Consider the following 23,332-nt stretch of genomic DNA (forward strand, 5'->3'; position numbering starts at 1 on the left):
ACAGCCAAGGCTGCAAATCGCCTTCAGTGTGCTTAGGACTGGGATAGGGGGGAGGGGATAGTTGAGCTGTTTCCCTGGATTGCTTGATGGCCAGTTAGGCTGTCAGAAGTGACTCAGCAGAGGGAGGAGAGATCACTGAGGAAACGCATTATGTGGTTTTGATCTAGGCAAGTACACACTATAGAGGGATATGCATTGTTTATTTTTCACTTCAGAGGTTACAACCACTTTAAGAATGCTAGTTCCTGGCTGTCAGGCTGATGTTTTGGCTTTAGGACTGTCTGAGTTTGTGGCCTATAACGAGTATAGAGCTAATACATTTTGACAATTGTCTGACACTCATTTACACCTTGCTTGTTCTAGGTCTGTGACTCAAAATGTTCTGAAAACCCAAAAGTTACACAGCCAGCTTCTTGTATTTTCAGATGCAAACCTTAAAAATGAACCTTACTGATATTTAATTTGACAGATTTCCTCCCTTTTGGCCTGTTAACCATTGGAAGCATTTTGTTATATCTGTTAGAGAATTGCAAAAAATACCTGTTGACCTTGTCAGAAATGTGGAGCTGTCCTGTATCCTCAACACTTCCTGTGTTATCTACAGGAGCCCTCCTAGTTCTTATCTTGGACTATAGAATGAATGATTGACTGACTGACTGACTGTTTGTTTGTTTATTTGTGTTTTTTTTTTTTAGAGATCTTAAGCCTAGTACACACGATCATAAAATAGGACAAAATATCTCTTTCAAATCAATCGTACAATAATCTGATGGTTAGTACACCACTTTCCAGAGACAATCACGACAGTTTGTCCGAAATGATCCAAAGGGTCAAACACAAGCATTTTTCTTGTATGATACCAGATCGTATGATTTTAATTTACGTCAGTACAGTATTCATCCAAAAATACAATACAATACTTTACGTCACTTCCACTGTGTGATATCAATAAGGTTTTAGTGAATACAGAAAAATTGTCCAACACTTAAACTGCCCCCCAAAAAAATGTTAGTCTGCCCCACGTACACGCACAAATGAATATAAGTGCACTCATCGGAGGCATTTACGAAAAAAAAAAAAAGTTGCTTGTTATACACGTTGCATATCGGCACACGCGCCTGAGTTAAAGCAATAATTCTGGGCCCATCATTCATGGTTAAAGGGTTTGTAAAGGTTCAGATTTGGTTTTGTTTATAACAAACATGTCATACTGCTTGCTCTGGGGGCACTTGTGCGTATTCACTCCTGAGCCGCCACTGGCTGTGATTTGTCAGCAGCAGGAGCCAATGGCTCCCGCTGCTCTGTCTCAGTCCATGAGGAGGGAGAGACCAGTGTATGTGCTCTCATGCACATCACTGGAGTATAAGGGGTGCTGAGAAGGGAGATGCACACAGGTTTTTACCTTCATGTGTTGAAAGCATGAAGGTAAAAAACCTTGAGCCTTTAGAACCACTTTAACTCTAACTGGTGACCTACAGGGGCTTTTATAGCATCGCCTATGAAAAATAAATATATGGTACCAAAGCTAATCAACATTTTGCAGACTCCTGCAGATTTAAAGCTTGACATCTTGGGCATCTGTCTTCTTGGAGCAACCTCATCTTTTTATATTTCACCAAAAATTGGTTAATGTATTGCATTTGTGTCCTAAAAATTTATCCAAGTGTATTTTGTACAGAAAGTTTGTGCTTGATAAAACCGTTACACAACTATCGCGTGACATAAAAAACGCAACATTTTCTTCTACAGGGCGTCTGCTTTCAGAAAATATACATTTGTGGGATTTAACTTATCCTCGGGCCTAAAATTTTCTTTATTGTACATCATGGGACACAGAGCTTTAAGTAATAACTTAATGGGTTATAGGCTACCTTCAGGTGTTGATGCTGGTAAACCCAATCCAGTAAGTTTACTCACTATATAACCCCTCCTCCTTCCAGGAGCACATCAGTTTTTTTTCGCCAGTGCCTAAGTTGTTGGTCATAAGTGAGGATGTGCTCTGAGGAGCTCCAGGAGGGATCCATGCTGGATTTAAATAGCCTCCATAGACCAGATCCATCAAAGTGCCATTGAGGCCTAAGAGGATGATACCTGGGGCCTCATATCCAAAGCACAAGGTTTTGCCTGTAACGTCTCCCTTTGTAGGGCTGGACCCCAGGAACGCAGGGCTTAGGTCTTGCTACATTACCTAACCTTCCTAAAGGGGTGCTTTTACAGGTCCAGGGCAGTTGAAACCCTGTTTTAGGGACCCAGTCCCTGAAGGTTTGCTAAACGCAGCCCGCCGTGATGGGTGCAGGTTGGATTGTTTCTTAATTCAACAAATCCTGAGGTGAGGATAAGGTAAAGGAAGAAACTTGGGTATTAAAAATATTTATGTATTTCTTCCATTAGAGGAAGTAAACCCTGATCAGTTTACTTCCTCTTTCATTCCCTGCAAAGGCAAAGCATAATGGACTACTATGCATCGCATAGTAGTCCATTATGTGTCACTTACCTGACACAGGAGCCAGCGAAGTCGCCGCTGTCCCCTGTAGTCCGCCGCATCCATCTTCTTGGTAGGGTCTCGCAGGTCTGCCGCTGTCATTCGGCGAAGCCGCGATGACGTCACTCCCACACATGCGCACGGGAGCCGACACGCGCGGCAGCTCCGTCGTTGAGAATGCCGCGCTCAGTGCGCCTGCGCGCCGCTGTCTGCGGCGCATGCGCCGTAGATAGCGATGCCTGTTTTCGGGCAAATATCTCCTAAACCATATAGGTTTAGGAGATATTTCTTGGACCTACAGGTAAGCCTTAATCTAGGCTTACCTGTAGGTAAAAGTGGTTTGTAAGGGTTTACAACCACTTTAAGGAAAAATGTTTGTCATGCCTTAAATCTCCACTAGAGGGACACAGATACCTTACTCTGTTGTCTCACTGTAAGCTCGGTCCGTGTTTGAATTGTTTGATTTCAGCAGCATGTAGAGGGGAGAGTCTGCAAGGTAAAAGAAAGCTGCAAAAGTGTTTATCTCCCTGATGGGACCAGAGGGTTAGGGGACAGAAGCGTTGTACCCCCCTTAAATTACCCCCTCCCCCCGCCGAGGGGGGGGGGGGTGCGAGGGTCCCACGAATACAACTAATTGTTTTACTATGGCTGATTTCATTGTTTTGTGCCTGCTGCTGGATGCGTCCCTGCACAAAATACAACACAGCTGTGACAGTCTCTCCTCGGCTGATGAGGAGAAAACAAGCAGCCTGCAACACAAGGATACACAAACTGTAGGACATGTGAGGGTTGCAAACTGGCATTTCTGATACAGGAAAAACGCATTTTTCCCAGCACTAGGCTGAATTTTACAGCATCTTTTAATGTCATGACTATTTCCAGCAATTAAGTGCAATTTGTATAGTGCCTCTGTATTTGTACTTGGGACTATGCCTACCAAAAAAAGACACCACATATAGGTTTCACCCCCAGGCGCTAGGATGCCAAGTCGCATTTCCATGCTGTCACCCTCGCCTGCATTACCAGTTATGGCAAGCCAGGGTGAGCCATTTGGAACAAATTCATAGTGCAACTGCTGCTCTCAACCTTTGCATGAGCAACGCCGATCAGAGGGAAATAGAGGAAAACCGCCGGCTGGATGATCAGAGCAGGGAACATCACAGCTTTCATTTCAGTAGCTGTGTGTTCCCCTGCCGTGCACTGTCATATAATCCCCTCTTCTTTTTCCGGGACCACCCTTCTAATCCTAGGACAGGTGACATTTATCAAAGTTCCCCAGACATGGGGAGGGGCTTGTGTGATGGTGCGCGGCGGGGGAAATCACAGCTATTGAAATGAAAGCTGTGATGTTGCCTTCTCTGATCATCCAACTGGCGGCTCTCCTCTATTCCCTGCCACAAGTAGGCTGCACATGGTGGACACAGGCTGCACAGTGCTCCATCCAAGCTTTAGATTTACCAAAGCAGCGTTCCCAAAAAGTGCCCCAAAGCCTCACTTGATGATGGTTTCTAACCCAGAATCTGCTGAAAGAAAATCCTTCAGACCAGTCATCTGGAAAGTGGTAATGATGGATGCCAGCCTTTCAGGTTTGGGAGTAGTACTAGCAAAGACAACTATCCAGAGACGGTGGTCAAGAACCGAAAATAACCTTGTCCATCAATATCCTAGAGATTCGGGCAGTACGCCTGGCTCTAAAGACCTGGACTTTCAGGTTATGAGATTGAATCCTGACAGGACAATCAGACAATGCCACAGCTGTGCCCTATATCAATCACCAAGGGGGCACCAAAGGTCTCTCAGCGCAGAGAGAGGTGAATCATATTCTAACTTAGGCACAGAACGTTCCTTTCTGTCCATTGGCAGTCTTTGTTCCGGGAGTAGAGAATTGGCAGGCGGACTACTTGAGTCACCAGCAGTTATTCCCATTGGAATGGTCTCTTCACCCGACATATTTCGGGCTGTTTACCAAAGATGGGGGACTTCGGACGTAGATCTAATTCTAGCATCCAGATTCAAAATGACTTTAAACTTTGGCCAGAACCTGGGATCCATTCGCATGTGGAACGAATGCGTTGGTAACCCCATGGGATCAGTTCTCACTGACCTATGCATTCCCCCCTATTCAGTTGCTCCCTCGACTTCTTTGCAGGATCAAGCTGGAAAGAAAGCTGACAATTCTGGTGGCACTAGCATGGCCCAGAAGGTCATGGTATGCAGAAATCATAAAGATGGCAGTGGAGGGCCCATGGTCCCTCCTACTATGGCCAGATCTGCTCTCACAGGGACCAATATTCCATCCTAGCTTACGGCCTTTAAATTTAATGACTTGGCTATTAAAACCATATTCTGAAGAAACGTGGGCTTTCCAGGTCAGTCATCTCTACACTGATTAGTGCAAGGAAGCCAGCTTCCAGAACTTTTATATTATAGAGTCTGGAGGGCTTGTGTTTCCTGGTGTGAATCCAAGGGTTGGCACCCTTGGAGATATATCTTAGGCAGAAATTCATGCCTTTCTACAAATAGGAGCAGAAATTAAATTGACCTTGAGTACTATTAAAGGCCAAGTCTCAGCTTTATCCGTCTTATTTCAAAAGACCACTTGCTACTCATTCTGTAGCCCGGGGTTTTATACAGGGGGTTACGTGGCTTATTCCGCCCATCAAACCTCCCTTGAACCCTTGGGACTTGAACTTCATTTTGTCTGTTACAAAAAACAGCCATTTGAACCAATACAACATATTCCCCAGGCAGCAGTATAAGCCCTCAAGGTCTGGGGGTGGCCTACGTGGTATCTCCCTCCCTTCAAGTAACATTGATATGGGACGTCCCACTAAGTAAATACTTAAGGCTCTGTGTCCTATGATGTACGATAAAGAAAATAGGATTTTTATAATGGCTTGCCTGTAAAATCCTTTTCTTGGAGTACATCATAGGACACAGGGGTCCCGCCCCTCTTCTTTTATGGGGTTTAAGTATATTTCTTGCTTGGCTGCAAAAACGGAGGTACTCCTGGAAGGAGGAGGGGTTATATAGGGGAGCCAACTTCCTGTATTGGGTGTGCCGGTGTCAACACCTGAAGGTAGCTATAACCCACTAAGTAAATACTTAAGGCTCTGTGTCCTATGATGTACTCCAAGAAAAAGTTTTTACAGGTAAGCTATTATAAAAATCCTTTTTTTTTTTTTCAGACATAAGTCAGCATTGGCAACTTGTCATTTTAGGATTTCTCTCTACAAATGATCAAAAAGTTGGGAGTACTATTTTTAGTCATGCATGGCTTTGTTTACTGTAATTGTGTCTAGGGCCCGTTTACACTCTGCATCCTGGTGGGATCCATTTTGTTGCATACATGATCTTTGTCTTGCAGGATTTCAGGATTACATTGTCACATTTCAGCCAAGTAAAGGCTTTTTTTTTTTTTTTTTCCTCTTAAGGAGGAACAGGACCAACCTCTGACACCGGCTGGGGCTGTATGTTACGCTGTGGACAGATGATATTTGCTCAGGCTGTGATGTGCAGGCATGTAGGAAGAGGTAATACGTTTTGTGTGTTTTGCTTCTTTTAAAGAGCACCTGTGCTGAGCAAACGATGTAGGCTACCATTTAAGTGGTTTAGGTGGGAGGCTACCATTGCTGACCTCTGCTTCTGAAAATGACTGTTCCCTGGATGATTTCCTGATCAAATAGCTTTAATGCATATCTAAACCCAAGAACAAAATTGTAATATGTTGACACTCGCCAGTCCTTGGATATGGGAGCTGCATTCATTTTAAAAGACTTCCTCCTGCCCATTCTTTTTCACCTAGTAACTCTGCCAGTAACACCATTTTTTGTCATAGGGTGACCATGCCCACTCACTATTATCTGTGTATGGGCAGTGTTGTCAACATAGGACTGGACTACTGAACACGTCTCTTCTCCTTATTTTCTGTTTAATATTATCAATAATTATCACAAATAATGTGTAGAGACTTTATTTGCATTTTTTTTTGTTTCTCAGATTGGAGATGGAACAAACAGCAACCACGGGGGGAATACCTCGGTATCCTGACTGCTTTTCTAGACAAAAAAGATAGTTACTATTCCATTCATCAGATTGGTAAGAAAACTAGTGGGGAGACATTGACTCGTCCCTTTTTTATATATGAAAGTATTTGAATGAGGAGATATTTGTGTCACTGAAGCAACAGGATTGTTTGTGTGTGTGTGTTTTTTTTTTTTTTTCTGACTACAGTAATAAACTAATTGGGTTGCTTTGAGAAAACACTGCTTATTTCAGACATTTTCATCTGTATTGGCATAGCATGATTTGTGTATACATCCAACCCTGGCCAACAAGGACTGGGGGAAGAAACAGTTGGACAGCTTGGGTTTTACAGCCAATCATTTTTGTTCTCATAAAATCAGGTTGACGCCAGTGTTTTCTGCAACGATCATAAAGATGCACACTTGGCCTATAGATGTCTCTGTATTGAATATTTGTTGTTATCTTTCAAAGGTGCATGTTTCAGAGTTATATAGACAAAAACTCACCCAAGCTCTATTGCATGTTTATAGGATGGTGAGCTGAATAACGGTGCTCAGGCCATTGTGTCCCATACATCAAAATTGCAAAAAGAATGCCGGAAACTTGATTGCCAGCAACTCATGCTATGAGGAAGGCTTTTGCCGAAACATGTTGGCGTTTTGATGTCGCACTGCTGTTTGTGCTCAATAAAGAATTAAGAAGAAGCAATCGAGTTGCCGGCATTCTTTTTGCGATTTTCATGTTTCAGAATTGCCTTCCTTATCCTCAATTCATCAAATATTGTGTCATTTTCTCATAAAAAGTATGTGCATATCATGCAGGGGACATTTAATATACATGTGTTTTAAAGTCGGTCAGTTACCTGGAAGGAAAGGCAGGATGAAGATGAGGAGAGCCTTAGATTGTGCGCCTTCAAAAACAGACTAGCTATAATGACCATCCTGTTACAATCTGACAGGCCCCTTTAAAACTCAGGTATGCCTATATTGTTGATGCACAAACCAGTTATTCCTCTGTATACTTGTTATTATCACCTTTCTATAAGAAAGTTAGAGGATCTCCCATTTTGCCTTCAATGGGCAGTGACATGGTCTCTTGATGGGCTACCATCAACTGATACTTGCCTTTCCCACACTCCCCTACCACCCTGCTTGCCTGCTAGAGCCCTCAATCTGATCCTTGAGTGGTAGACTTAGCCTGTAGAGAGAACAAGACAAGTAAGAAACCACAGCCAAAAAACATTTAATAAGTGAGGAAGAAGACCTGTATAGACAATGAGAGTATATGGCTGCCTCATGTCCATATGTCATCACAAACTATGCACGGAAGGGTCTTGATTTTTTTTATTTTTGTTTTATACTAAGCAAATCATGCTCACATGTATATCTCACAAAAACTGTTTCCTTTTTTTGTAGATTTTTTTATTTTATTTATTTTTTCTTCTTCTTAAATAATGATTTATGTGAAAATGCTTATCCATGCACAAAGCTGTTTTTAATTTAATGAAAAGGCAAGGTACTTTGGTGGCCTTAGTGTAACTGCATAGTACTTATTAAATGGTCTAAATAAACATGTCAATTTATGGAAACCACTGAAATGTTACTGCGTAACAAGACAGAATACTTTGGAAATACTTTAACACCTCTTGCTCCCCTCTGCTCTATAACATTAAAGGGAGGGATAATGTATATTCGACTATTGGCACAATTGTTAAAGCATATCTAAACTTAACAAAAACTTGTATATATTGCGGATTACCAGTCATGAGATGTGGCAGCTGTATTCGTTTTCTTTATTTTCACCTTGTGATACTGCCAGTAACATACATCCTGTCCTACAGTGACAACAGTCACTTGCTATACTGTATGTATAGTTGAGCAGCATTGTTAACACAGGACTGCAGAACACCTTCCCCTCTCCTCATAACCTAGAGGAAGGTCCTCTGCAGTTCAGAGCTGTACTAGTCTGCACTAATAACAGACTTTGTGGTGAAACTCAACAGTACACAAGACAACACTGAAGTTCTAGCAGGATCAAGAGGTATTTTTTACAGCTATTGTACAGATATAACCAAACATATATTCAATAGGGACCAAAAGGCAGTAAGAGTTGGGTTATGGTGTTTATGTAAACATTTTTAACTGTTGTAAAACAGGTGACATTGAGTTTGAATATTCAATTATGGCTCTCTGTGTGCCATTAATGTGTGCTTGGTGTTACAGCTCAAATGGGAGTGGGCGAAGGGAAGTACATCGGACAGTGGTATGGGCCAAACACAGTGGCACAGGTGTTAAGGTTTGTTTGAGCCATTTTTAATACCATTCATCTAAATATTTTTAATTATTTCTAGTTTTTATAGTTATGCCTTCTTTTTTTTTACTGCAGAAAACTCACTGCTTTTGACCAGTGGAGTTCAATGGCTGTTCACATCGCTATGGATAACACAGTTGTCACTGAGGAAATACGTGAGTATGAAAAAAGAGTCCAACTCAAGCAAAATATTATTTTTTCATTTTTATATTGAGCAGTGGAGGATAGAAACTGTCAGATTTGTTTTGACCATATCGGAGAGGTTTCTCCTAACTTCCTGTCAGTGCTGTCACATGAGGAGCCTATAGCTCTATGTAAGCTATGATTCTAGTAACGGAAGGATCAGCTTAAAGGGTTACTAAACCCTCATGTGTTTTTATAAAAAAAAAAAAATACTTCCCTACTCTGTGCAGTTGGTTTTGCACAGAGTGGCCCGATCCTCCTCCTTCTGGGATCCTTCAGCAGTGCTGGTGGCTCCTCCTCTCGAGTGCCCCATCAGAGAAGCGCTCTCCTTCGGGACACCCATGCGGGAACGCTCCAGAGTCCTGCTGCTGCATCTATTGACTCGGCCCTGCCCCCCTTGGCGCCCTCGTCTGTGGGTTTGATGGACAGCAGTGGGATCCAATCAGGACATGAGACACCGGCCGGAGCTGGTGCGCTTGTTCCCGTAATTACCGGGCTCATTAAGTAAAAGGGGGGCTCGGTTGGGCTGCTGCATGACATGACGTTTTTCACCTTAATGCATAGAATGCATTAAGGTGAAAAACCTCAAGGGTTTACAACCCCTTTTAAGCTACGAGTCACCGCAGTGACCATATATAAAACCTTTTCAATATATTTGTAATTTCGTTTATATGGCTAACTTAAAGGAGAAGTACAGCCAAAGTGTAGTTTGTTGTACTCTATTTTCAGCAGGCGGAAACCACAGAACTGGGTCAGGCTTGGGAAAGATTGTGACAATTAAGTCGGGATACGTCCATATGCCTGGACCAGCATCTAGCTCAGCCTCTCTGGGAGCCACTGAGAGCCTGAGCCAGCCGCTCCCTCCACAGCCCAACACTACAGTGAGCGCGGGGGGTTGTGGTCAGAGCCAAGAGCTTCTGACTGACAGTCACCAGTTCCCTGTTCAGGGAGCCCTGAGAACCGAGTGGTCGGCTGTGTTTGATCACTCGGTTCTTGGTGTTAGAGCTGGCGAGGGAAAGATGTAGCATCCGACCGATGCTGCATGCATCCACCTAGATAAGTATGAATTGGGGGGGGGGCGACATCTTTTGTTAACCACTTGCCACCCACCTTCAAATGATGGCTGGGCGGTGCGGCTCTTGTTCTGGATGGACGCTATATGACGGCTACCCAGAATGACCACTTGCGGCCGTGCCATATTGCTAGGACATAGTGCGACCCCACTCTGTGTAAAGAGCCGCTGCGGCTCTCTAACCTTGTGATCAGCTGTGTCCAATCACAGCCGGTCACATGTTAACACAGAGATGCCAGTAATCGGTGCTCCTCGCCTCACACTGTCAGAGTGTGAGGAGAGCTGATCAGTAGCATCTCCTCACAGGGGACAGCTAGGTGTGTAGTCAGAACACTGATCATCAGTGCCCTGATTACAATTAAGTGCCTGCCAGTGCCAGCAATTGGTGTCCAATAGTGATGACAGTGCTGGCTATCACTGCTGCCCATGAATGCCGCCTATCTATGCCCATTAGTGCCACCTCATCAGCGCACCATCAGTGAAGAAGAAAAATGACTTACAAAGATTAAATACCACCAAAAGAGCTTTATTTGCGTGAAGAAAATAACATTTTCACATGGTTACAGTGTAGCATGACTGCGTAATTGTCATTCAAAGTATGACAGTGCTGAAAGCTGAAAAATGGCCTGGGCCGGAAGGGGGGGGGGGGTTAAGTGTCCTGTATTGAGGTGGTTAAAGAAGCTTGTGCTGTGTTTCAGTAATGCCTTCCTTGTTCAATGCAGGGCGGTTGTGCAGAACAGGAAATTGTGGGGCTGGACCACTGTGCAATGGTCATGCTGGAGCCTCTGAATCGGACATGCCATGGAAGCCTCTTGTTTTACTCATACCTCTCAGACTGGGTCTAAGTGAGATAAATGAAGCTTATATTGAGACCCTAAAGGTATTTCTCTTTTCACTTAAAATTTGGGAAAAGTTCAAATATGTTTTTTTGTTTTATTTTTTTATTATTATTATTGTATCATAGTTCTAAAACAAATTGTAATTGTGAATTTTATCTTTAGCAAAGCTGTGTATTAATTTCTTATTTCTTATATCTCTGTCATCATGACACAGCACTGCTTCATGCTACCCCAGTCATTAGGTGTTATTGGTGGCCGACCCAATAGTGCTTATTACTTCATAGGATATGTGGGTAGGTATGACGTTTGATAAACTTCACTTAGTAAAATGATCACAGTAAGGGATATAGTGATCTTAGTGGGTAACAGGTTGAGGAGTAAAAAAAACTACTGGTGGTTGATATGTCAAAATTTGTTTGTTTGTTGTTTTTTTTTTTTTTTTTTTTTTTTTATATTTATATTTATTTATATTGATAAGTTCATGAGATTTCCACAGAACTATCTGAGATCATTCTAAATTTGGTGACCCAGAAATGAGTGGGAAGGGAAGGGGCTAAAAGATGTGCTGAATATGCTGTAGTGCTCCACTTCTAAATATGGGATGGTACTGTAGTTTGATAGTGTTAGGTTTGTAGGGGATCAAATTAAAGTATCAAAAAGCATTAAAATGATTTGTAAAGATTATTTTTTTTTGTGTAAGGCCCCTTTCACACATGCGGACCGTATGTCCGTATTTCATCCATCCGTTTGCGGATGAAATACGGACATGCATGCATTCCTATGGGATAGCGGGTGTCTGCGGGTGAACATCCGCAGACACCCGCTATCGTCCGCCTCCGCTATTGTCCGATTCTGCAGACTGAGGAAAATCCTATTTTTCTATCCGTCTGCAGAGCGGATCGGATGAACACGGACAGACGGTCCGTGCGCATTCGATCCCCATAGAGGAAAGCGAAGAGCTGACAGGGCGGTCCCTGCACAATGTGCAGAGACCGTCCTGTCTGCCGCCGGCTCAGCTGGGACAACGGAGCGATCCCCGCTGAGCAAGCGGATCATCAGGGGGCGGATCATTACTGATTCGTCCCGTGTGAAAGGGGCCTAATTAAAATAACAAACATGTTATACTTGCCTTCTCTGTGCAATAGTATCTCCATGTCAGAGAGTGCCCTGGTATGCTTAAGAAGCTGAATACAACAACATAGAGGGTGCTATAGTGGGCTGCAATATTGTCTTGCACATAATTGACTTCCTGTCCAGTAACCTTAGAGCAGAATATTGGGAACTTTCATTTTTAGGCTTTTTAGCTAAACGTGGCTGCTTTTAATATATTTTAGACTGCACAAGAAACTTACAGAAATGTTAAATAAGAGTACATAATATTTATGAAAGCCACTAATATCTCTTCAGGGAAGCTTTTTAGGGTAAACTTACACGTGCTTTAGTGAAAGCTGTGTCACATGGAGAAGTGGTTACACAATAACTATATCTACAGAATTTTTAAAAAAAAGTTTTTCTTTTTTTTGTTATAGTTTAAGAAAGTCTATTGCAGAATATTAAAATACATCTGTCATAACTTTTTTTATGTGGTATTTGGCATTTCTGACCTACGCAGAAAATGCTATTTGCTTAATACCCCCGCTGGTTGGTTGGCTTGAATGCTATCTGATTCACTAACCCAGACCAGGTATAAAGCTAGGGAATTCTCACACGCTTCTGAAATGCATGTGCTACATGCTTTTCTGGGTGTGAGGTACACTAGTATTGAGGCCGGTGAAATTCAGGTAAGTAGCCTTTTTAGAAGTATGGTAGCTGATATATTTCTGTACTTTCAAGATTTTTTTTTTTTTTCTTTTCTTTTCTTCTTTTTTTTTGCACTTCTACCCTTTTTATGAGCTGGACTAAAGCTGCTGGGAATGGAGAAACACTTTGCATATAAAAAGAAAAAAAAAAAAAAAAAGTGCTTAGTAATCTTGTCTGAGTGTATATTTAACATGATTTTACCATGTTAAAGAATTCTATTTAATGGCATTTTGTAGTCATTTAAATTATATATTTTACAGGGGATGAGCTGATTTACTTGGATCCTCACACTACACAGCTCTCTGTGGAGCTCAGTGATAGTGGGGATATAATAGATGATAGCTTCCACTGTCAGCATCCTCCATGTCGAATGCATGTGTCTGAGATTGACCCCTCTATTGCAGTGGTGAGTGATACTCTAGCATAGAACCCTATATGAACTCCTTCACTAACCCTGACCACAGTCATTTTCTATATCTTAGGGATTCTTCTGCAATTCTGAGGAGGATTTTGATGATTGGTGTCAACGCATCAGAAAGGTTTGTACCAGAAAATCTGTAAAGCTTTATGAACTGCCAAATCTATATCGCAAGATCTGAACCATGATGACAGTGCTATTTGCTTATTTCTAGTTATACCTTACTAATGGAGCCTTACCTATGTTTGAGGTGGTGGATCAGTTGCCTATTCATTTGTCCAATCCGGATGTACTTAATCTTACACCAGGTATGACTGTTTTTTTTTTTTTTTTTTTAAAGAATGTTCAAACCAGTTCACGTACCCCAATAGTACCATGTGTCACTTGAGATATATACCTGGATACATTTCACTTCTCCCAAAAGCAGGTAGGTTGTGAGCAACTGTACATGCAGAGCTTTTCATCCATCAGCATACAAGATAGTCCATACGATAGAAAAGGGTTTCTCAACTAGGGTTCCAAAGGTTGCTTGCGGTTTCCTTGAGCAATGAGCAAGTTCTGCCTCTCAAATAAGTTCTCACTGACACAATTGATCTGTTTAGCTATCTGTAAGGGGGTTATTCTTTACAATGACCACAAGTCTAAAGCCTAGTACACACTATCGTTTTATTTACTTTTATTTTTTTTTGGGCAACCCAGTGGGCTGCGTGAAAAAAAAACCGAAGAGCTCAAGAGGAGAGCCTGCACTAATGATCTGATGTTAGAACACACTGATCGCATGCCGATCGGTAGACCTTATTTGGTCATGCCCCTTCATCAGAAGACAAATGTCCAGGCAGCTTCTGTCGGCCTGGCTACCGTACACACGGCCAAATGATACCGCCTGATGTTTGGGGCTTAAGGAGCATTTTTGTCACAGACCATCACACTAATGTATCATGAGCTGTAGGGATGCAGGTACTGTAACCCAAAGGTGTTGTAGCACGCTTAGTATTGTGAGCTGTACTGAGACGGGAAAGTTATTTCAAGGGTTCCTCTGTGTTGAAAAGGTCGACAAAGGCTGCAATAGAGCGTTACAGTAATATTAATTAAAGACAAATAGTGTACTTAAACTATTATATTTTAATATGTAGTACATTTTGCTATTTAGGAATACATAACGATTACAAAACCTGCTGGAGGTGAATAAGTGTACAACTTGTTTAAGTACAGGTCTGTTCTGAAATGCAAAGATCCAAAACTTCTGCAGAGTGTGAAAGCTTGCTGCTAAGGCCTTAGGTTTCTGCATTATATACCTGCATCGTTTTTTTTTTTTTTTTTTTTTTTTTTTTACCTCTTCCCACCCGGCCTATATAAATGGCCGGTAGGGCGTTTAGTCCTTCTGACTGGACGTTCCTGAACATCCCTCAGAAGGAGCCGGATTGCGCAGCCCCGATGCGTTTTGTGTCCCCCGCATCTCAGATCAGCAGGAGGGCCCTGTGATTGGCCCTCCTCATCACATGATGGCTGTATCTGATCGGCTTTCCTTCTCCTCACACAGATCCTGTCAGTGAGGAGAAAGAGAGAGGATTTGTGCTGCGAGCCGGGGATCAGTATGTGTGAGCTATTTTTTTTACAGCTTTTTACACATTGATCACCCAGCTAGCGTCACCAAACAGTAAAAAAAATCTATCCCACATCTGTGCCATTAATCATCTGGCTCATATCTGTTCATAATCATCTGCCACATCTGTCCGTGATCATCTTGCGCATGTCTGTCCCAGGGCACATCTGTCCCAGTGATCAACGTCTGTCAGAATGGCTAAAAAAATGATTCAGTAGCAAGGTGGCTTTCCATTTTCTCCAGAGTATAGAGAAGGAAATAGCTTAGGGGTATAATGATTGTAAGACTGAGTGTGTGCACCCTCATCCCAATAGTTTGAATCAAAGAAGGATATGAATATCTCTTGTCTCCCATCAGAGACATCAACAAGGGAAAGTGAGCATAGGGACTATTACGGGGCACATATGGTTCTGTTCACAAAAGATTAATATCAGAACAATGAATCATATTTAAAAATAATTTATTCAACAGACATATATAAAAATAAGTTAGTAAAATATCTCAAAATACAGTTGGTAGAGACGAATGAGGTAATTGTTCAACTAGTTTCGCTTCATAGCTTCATCAGGACATTACCTAAGTCTGGAGATATACAAGTTTAACATAACAAATCATTAGCTATCAATAGTCACAATATAAACATGACATATGAATATAATCCTTTAGATATGGAGACATTGTCATCAATACATTTTGACATGGGAGCACGCTCCTACCTCTCCAGCCCTATTCCAACTCCCGGTCAAATTCAATGGTGTAGAAAGGGAGAAAAGGATCTTTCCCGGCGACTGGGAGAGGAATATTTCACAACACCGACAAGGATCCGATTGTAATAAGTATCGGCTAGATATATAAAGAAATATACAATATAAACATATAATTTTTAATAATAAGAATAGTGAATGAGGAGATTGTAAGTGAAGAGGGGGGGGGGAGAAACCACCGGGAGAGAAGGGTGTGTAAGCACAGTGAATAGAACTGTACTGTGTATTAATAATCCAAGAATGGTGAATAGACCATAGAATCACTAGAGTCCCCATTCCAAAGATGGGGAAATACAGCAAAGTGAGAACAAGTGTAGGTGTCATTACCAGCAAGTTAAAAGTAGGAAATAAGAACAGACCGATAAAACTAAGTGATGTGTCAAGAAGATATCAAAAAATATACAAACATAGTTACCCCTTGTTGGAAAAAAGGGGGAAAAAGTTTTTTGTAGGATCCCGGAGGTGCCAAAAAATCTGGCTTGACCAGAGATATCATGTATCGGAGGTCTATATGGGTGGCAGGTACGGTGCGGTTTCCATCTTAATTAATAGGTAGTATGTATGGCCCCAATTCACTGTTGAATCCGCACTAGTAAGATGACAATCTTATATTAATCTTTTGTGAACAGAACCATACGTGCCCCATAATAGTCCCTATGCTCACTTTCCCTTGTTGATGTCTCTGATGGGAGATAAGAGATATTCATATCCTCCTTTGATTCTCCAGAGTATGTTGGACGAGAGTATCGGGGAACTCTCTCCGTCAGACATGGATAGTGAGTATGAGCCAGTAGAAAGCAGTGGCTCTGAAATGGAAACCGAGGAGGACAGAATCCAAACAAAGAGGCTGGGGAGCCTTAAAAAATTTGACAGGTATTCAGGAAATGAAATGTGTAATTTTATGCCTTTTTAGAATGCCTGACGGTGATAATTGGGTGTTGGGCTTCTGTATATGGCCAGGCTGTGGAAAAGTAGTATCACCATACGCCTTCTGAGTGGACATTCCTGCATGTCCCTTGTAAGGAGCGGGATCGCGTGGCCCCGATGTGCTCTTGTCCCCCACATCTCGGATCAGCAGGAGGGCCCTGTGATTGGCCCTCCTGATCCCATGATGGCTGTGTCCAATCGTTTCTGACAGCCCGGTCACAGATGTACACGGCTGCACACAGCTGCAAGTGACCCACACACCCCTGCCCACAGGCTTAGGGCCGCCGTTACTAGTAAAAAATTTAAAAAGAAACTATCCCATAGTTTGTAGACGCTATAACTTTTGCACAAACCAACGTTTTTCCAAAATTGTCAACTTTTTTTTTTTTTTTGTTTTGTTTTATAGTGCAAAAAAAAAAAAAACAGAGGTGATCAAATACCCCCAAAATCTCTATTTGTGGGGAAATAAGTGCATACATTTTGTGTACAGCATCACACGACGTGCAATTATCAGTTAAAGTAATGCAGTGCCGTATAGCAAAACATGGCCTGGTCATAAAGGGGGGTAAATCTTCTGGAGGTCATGTGGTTAATCGGCCACATAGTCTCTATAAATGGCAGTATTTTATTATTCACCTGGTATAGTTCAGTTTCAGATATTCAAGAACACCTTTAAACACGTCAATACTGGGCACTTTCGCCCCCTTCCTTCCCAGACAAATTTTCACCTCTCAGCGCTCTCGCACTTTCAGTGACAATTGCACGGTCATACTACTACAAATAAAATGTTATAATTTTGTTCGCACAAATAGAGCTTTCTTTTGGTAGTATTTATTCATGGCTCTGTTTGTTTTTTTTTTTGTTTTTTCCCAATATAAGCGGGGAAAAAAAAGCAGAAATTTTGAGAAAAAAAAACATTTTCTTCTTTCTATTTTAAAAGAAATCCAATAAAATCAAATTTTTAAAAGTTAAAGCGGTCCTCCACCCTGAAGTGGAAGTTCCGCTCATCTGATTCCTCCCCCCCCCCCCCCCCCCCCCCCCCCCCCTCCGGTGCCACAATCGGCACCTTTCAGGGGGGAGGGGGGTGCAGTTACCTGGATAATCCAGGTATCTGCACCCACTTCCGGGACAAGACCGCCGCCCCCCCGTTGTGTTCTGGGAAACACACGGTTCCCAGGACACAGCAGGGACCAGCAGAGACACGCAGCGCGACTCGTGCATGTGCAGTAGGGAACCGGGCAGTGAAGCCGCAAAGCTTCACTTCCCGATTCCCTTACAGAGGATGGACCCTGGGACAGGTAAGTGTCAATTTATTAAAAGTGCAATATTTGTAGCTGCTGGCTTTTAATATTTTTTTTTTTTTTTTTTTAAGGTGCAGAACCACTTTAAGGCTTTACTTTTTCCCATGTGCTTGAAAAGCATGCCTGAAAAGAAATGTTACCCTAATTTTATAGGCATATTAGTGGTTAAAGTGGTTGTAAACCCTTACAAACCACTTTGACCTACAGGTAAGCCTAGATTAAGGCTTACCTGTAGGTCCAAGCAATATCTCCTAAACCTATATGGTTTAGGAGATATTTGCCCGAAAACGGGCACCGCTGTCTACGGCGCATGCGCCGTAGACGGTGCCGCGCAGGCGCACTGAGCGCGGCATTCTCAGCGACGGAGCTGCCGCGCGTGTCGGCTCCCGTGCGCATGCGCGGGAGTGACGTCATCGCGGCTTCACCGAATGACAGCGGCAGAGCTGCGCGAGACCCCACCAACAAGATGGATGCGTCGGACTACAGGGGACAGCGGCGACTTCGCTGGCTCCTGTGTCAGGTAAGTGACACATAATGGGCTACTATGCGATGCATAGTAATCCATTATGCTTTGCCTTTGCAGGGAATGAAAGAGGAAGTAAACTCATCAGGGTTTACTTCCTCTTTAACTACTTGCCGACTAACTGCCACATTTGCACTGCGGCAGAACGGCATTGCTTGTCGAAACTACTTTATGTAACGTCGCTTCGCCCTGTTGCTAGGTCACTGGGCTCCCGCGATCGCTCGGGGCACATGGAGAACACAGTCCTCTTCCCCCCCCCCCCCTTCAGTTAGACTAGGGAAAACAAATAACCCCTTGATCGCCCCCCTAGTGTTAACCCCTTCCCTACCAGTGACATTTTTACAGTAATCAATGCATTTTTATAGCACTGATTGCTGTATTAATGCCAGTGGTCCCAAAAATGTGTAAAAATTGTCTGACATGTCCGCCATAATGTTGCAGTCCCGATTAAAAATTGTAGATTGCCGCCATTACTAGTAAAAAAATATTTTTATAATAAAAATGCCATAAAACTATCCCCTATTTTGTAGATGCTATAACTTATTGCAATTTTTTTCCCCCAACAATATGTAGAAGAACACATATCGGCCTAAACTGAGGAAAAAATTTTTTTATATATATTTTTGGGGGATATTTACTATAGCAAAAAGTAAAAATATATTGAGTGTTTTCAAAATTGTCGCTTTTTTTTTTTGTTTATAGCGCAAAAAATAAAAATCGCAGAGGTGATCAAATGCCACCAAAAGAAAGATCTATTTTGTGAGGGGAAAAAAAAGACGTCAATTTTGTTTGGGTGCAACATCGTACAACCATGCAGTTGTCAGTTGAAGCGACGCAGTGCCAAATCGCAAAAAGTGCTCTGGCCAGGAAGGGGGTAAAATCTTCCTGGGCTGAAGCGGTTAAAGGTCAAATGGTGTTAGACTGATGTCACCAATGTGACTTTGCAGCTTATGAAACATTCGCACTTGCAGAGTTATACGGGAGAACCTTCCGCTTACCTGTGTGGAAATGCTTCCTCACTGGCCCAGAATCTCCCTTGGTAGTGAGGGGGGCAGCAAGGGATGATCAGATCCCTGACCTGGCTGGTGAAGAAGCAATTCCATGAAAACGGGTAAGCTGTCTTTTTTTTAGCGATTTTTGTCCCCAGCATCGGGATTGCCCATGTAACGTCAGCTTTATGAAAGATTTGTGTGTCCCACTGTAATATTCCTGGTAATTTACATTAAAATGGATGTAAACCATCCTTATACCCAGTGAAGTGAACAGCTTCAGATGATGCACGAAGATGAAACAAATCTCCCTACATAAGTTTTACATGTATATATGCTGTTTTCATCTTTATATACTGTTTACAAAGTTACACTGGGAGACAGCTGATTGGTGGAAGCCCCCCCCCATAGGCAGAGACTTTCAGAACTGTCCTGTGAGTAAAGCAGCTTTCTGCTAACACCCTCCCTGACACAAAATTCAGCCTGGTTTTATCATGTGTCAGAACTTGTCAGAAGTTATCAGGCTGATAACAGAAGAACAGAGCAGGAGAAAGCCATGGGACATAGCGCTTTTAAGAGAGATAAGAAAACACTACAGATATATATGTGCCCAGCTCAAATTTCATGAATCGGGTTTACATTCACTTTAATGTGGAAAATGACTTGCAGTATTTACATTTATTCAAGTGATTTGGAACAAGTGGCCTATTTTAGGAAATGTTGTTGTTGTCTCCTCTGGCAGATAAATCATGAATTTCTGGCTAAGTGAATCGTGACCTTTTTTTGTTTTATGCAAAAGTTATTTGAATTTGTAATATTGTTCTGTATATAGTAGAAAATAATCATTTTGTATTAGATTCCTCAGATGCGGATCGCCTTGACAGGTTCTTTGATTCTGAAGATGAAGAATTTGAAATTTTATCTTTTTGAAACAATAAATGACAATGGACAGTAGGAGAGCTTTTTAGGTTGGTAAAAAAGGCTAAATGTTTCTAAATATAATGGAGGGGAAAGCTCCCTTGCGGTTTATAAACTGAATTTTGCTGGTTATTTATTTTTTGGGGAATCTGGATTTTGCCATTTTGCCAATTCCCATAAATAAAAGACTATTGGAAACTAAATCCTGCATTGTAATGCAGTGCCTACCACTGAGTTGACCGGACCTGTCAGGATTCAGTGTCATGCTTTGGCTCCATTACATTCCATGCAGAAGGAATCAACAGTATGAGTCTGCTAATCGGCCAGCAAGAAAAGGAAAGAAGTCTGCAAGTACTAACTGGTGTGCACCATGACTGACCATCCTTTTAAAGGAGCAATCAAAAGTGGTATGCCGCTGGGATGTTTTTAAGGCTGGAGAACTGAATAAATATTATGTAAGTGTAAGAGTTGTGGTGATTGTAATACGCATCTTCACTATTCAGCTAAGCTTTTATATGAACTTTTGACAGCAAAATGCTGAATTTGTGTAACAATCTGTGGCTTTCACAAGATGGTCAAGTAGTAGCTAGGTGAGGTGTGCTGTTTACACGTTTACATGTACCAGTCCTATATACACAGTGGAAGGAGAAGCTTCTGAAGTGTCTCCACTGTGTGAAGATGACACACAAAGCTCATACATATGCTGTTGCTTTAAGGGTACTTACAATTAAAATATGTGTTTAGAAAATGGCATACGATGGAGAACTGTGTCAGTTTGGCCTTTTTATTTTAAATAAACAGTTTCCATTGTTTTCACTGGGAGTATGTTCTAAGGACCATGTTTTTTTTGGAATGTGGTTTAACAGTATGCTGTAACCATTACAACTATGACAGTTCAAGTTTTGGTGTATTCAGGCATATATTGTAGTACAGCAATGCCCATTATTTATAGGTAATCCGCAAAGGTTACCATAAACTTATTTAAACCTGTATTATTTTGCTTTTAATACTTAAAGATCATTTAATTGTCTCCAGCATATAATAAAATGTGTGCCACCTAATGTATCGAGTGTTATTGGAATGCTCATACTGACCGCATCAAAACTTATAAGTGGGTCACCTACAAGATTCTTGTCTGGCAGCTGTTATTTTGTTTGAAATGGGCTGAATGTATGTAATCAATTTTGAACAGAAAATCGAAGTTTTTTTTTTTTAGATAAAAAAAAAAAAGAAGCAAGCTCAATGACTGTTTTGACACAAATGGCATTACTTCATCATCCTCTATGCAAGTTATATAGTTGGATATGATACATAGGGGGTCATTTACTATAGTGCTGAAAAGTGATCCTGCAGTCCCAGAAAATGGCACCCAATTAAGACTTCAACTCTCAGAAACTGGGCGATTAATGCAAATGGAAAGCAGTGCTATTGCTGGCAAACATGCCTGTCAGATCACATATGTGGGAATAGTGGAAGTCAATGGGGCTTGAACCTGCAAAATCCAAAGTCACTGAAGGCTTATATGCAAGTTCTTTGCCATGAAAAGTATTTGTGGACCCGGGTCCTGCCCCAATTGGAAAAAATGTTCTTAAAACTGATGTTTTTTTTTCAGGAGCAGTGATTTTAATAATTCTTAAAGTGACACAATAAAAATGTTAAATTCCTTTAAATATTGTGCCTGGTAGCGCACCTTTCCCATGTTTATTACAGTACTGCAGCAAAATTACATTTCTAAAGGAAAAATTTTTAATGTAATATTGCTTGCGGCTGTAATGAATTGCCAGTTCCCGGCAATATAGAGTAAAAATCAAAGGTTCTCCCCACCAGTCAATACCAGGTCCTTTTGAGTCTGGTATGGATATTAGGGGAACTCCACGGGAAAAAAATAAAAAAATTGGGTAGGACACACACACACACACACACACACACACACACACACACACACACACACACACACACACACACACACACACACACACACACACACACACACACACACACACACACACACACACACCCTTATCTGAGGAAGCAGCCTGGCAGGTCGGGAAAGGGAGGGGACGAACGAGCGCCCCCCCCCCCTCCTGAACTGAACATGCCCTCAACGGGGGGGGGGAACTAGCTATTGTGTTTTTTTTTTTTTTTTGCATTTCACTGCTTTTTTTTTTTTTGTGAGTGGGTAGGGGTACAATGTATATACCCATTCACATGGGGGGTAAGGATCTGGGGGACCTCTTGCCACTGGTCAAGGGTTGTGGGGATGAGGCCCTTGTCCCCATCAACATGGAGAGAAGGTGTTTTTGGGGGGACCTCCAAAGCACCCTTCCCATGTTGAGGGCATGTGGCCTGGTATGGTTTAGGAGGGGGCGCTCTCTCGCCCCCCCCCTCTTTCTTTTCATAAATCAGGGGACACCGAGCCATAGTAGTTACGATGTGGGTTATAGGGCCACTAATAGGTGATGGACAATGGTACGCCCTAAGGCAAGAAGTGCACTCCCTATATAACCCCTCCCACTACTAGCAGTCCTCAATTTTTTCGCCAGTGTCTAAGATGTTGGTCACGAGTAAAGATGTGCTGTGCTGGGGGGGCGTGGCCGGATGGGTGGAGCGGAGTGAGTGAGTGTGTGAGGAAGCCGCCGTGTGTGTCTCCCTCCCAAACCCCCATGGCGAAAGCGTGGAGCGCTTAAAACTACGGCCGGGTGCAGTGCAGTGCAAGGAGGGCTGGAGTTGAGCAGCATAGCTGGACACTGGACGGGAGGAGGAGCGACGGCGTGACACTACCTTATCGTGCCAAGCTCTCGGGGATCCCCGCTGACTTCCGGGTTCCGTGTCCCGACGGCCGAAGTGAAGTACGAGCTCACGAGTACCTCCGACCAACGCCGAACCATCTACTGAGAAGACACCGCTCACGTCAAACCACCGAAGGTTCCCCCGCTCCCCGGCAAGCCGCAACAGGAGGAAGGAGGTAAGCGGCGGGATTGAGGGGAGGAAGAAACCGGCAGTCTGAGGGGCATTGTAGGTGGTGATCTGGTGGAGAAAGCTGGGACACAGTGATGCCTGTGGACTGGTAGTACTTAATCAGGAGGGCACCGAAGGGGGTAAGAAACATTTACGTTCTCCTGTCAGTTTGTCTCCTCTGGATGTCTGGATGCCCGGATCCCTTCGCCTTGTGTATGT

At 42.6% G+C, this 23,332-nt stretch overlaps 1 protein-coding gene across 3 annotated transcripts in view; it reads left to right on the forward strand.

Moving 5' to 3' along the window:
* The window catches only part of ATG4B (autophagy related 4B cysteine peptidase), a 37,630-nt gene extending 16,414 nt beyond the window's left edge, over positions 1-21,216 (forward strand). For 2 of the 3 annotated variants that reach the window (XM_077488435.1, XM_077488436.1), the window contains exons 4-13: positions 5,917-6,015; positions 6,482-6,580; positions 8,731-8,803; positions 8,894-8,973; positions 10,796-10,953; positions 11,127-11,205; positions 12,973-13,118; positions 13,195-13,251; positions 13,345-13,438; positions 20,094-21,216. In XM_077488435.1, coding sequence (XP_077344561.1) covers positions 5,917-6,015; positions 6,482-6,580; positions 8,731-8,803; positions 8,894-8,973; positions 10,796-10,953; positions 11,127-11,205; positions 12,973-13,118; positions 13,195-13,251; positions 13,345-13,438; positions 20,094-20,167 — 959 coding nt within the window. In that variant the 3' untranslated portion in view covers positions 20,168-21,216. Of the gene's footprint in view, positions 1-5,916; positions 6,016-6,481; positions 6,581-8,730; positions 8,804-8,893; positions 8,974-10,795; positions 10,954-11,126; positions 11,206-12,972; positions 13,119-13,176; positions 13,252-13,344; positions 13,439-20,093 lie in introns of those variants that run through there. The other variant, XR_013276895.1, reaches the window with a different exon arrangement.
* The last annotated feature ends 2,116 nt before the right edge of the window (positions 21,217-23,332 follow it).

This window comes from Lithobates pipiens, unplaced genomic scaffold, assembly GCF_037356315.1.
Source record: "Lithobates pipiens isolate NorthernLeopardFrog02 unplaced genomic scaffold, aLitPip1_a1.2 Scaffold_18, whole genome shotgun sequence".
NCBI classification, from domain to species: domain Eukaryota; kingdom Metazoa; phylum Chordata; class Amphibia; order Anura; family Ranidae; genus Lithobates; species Lithobates pipiens.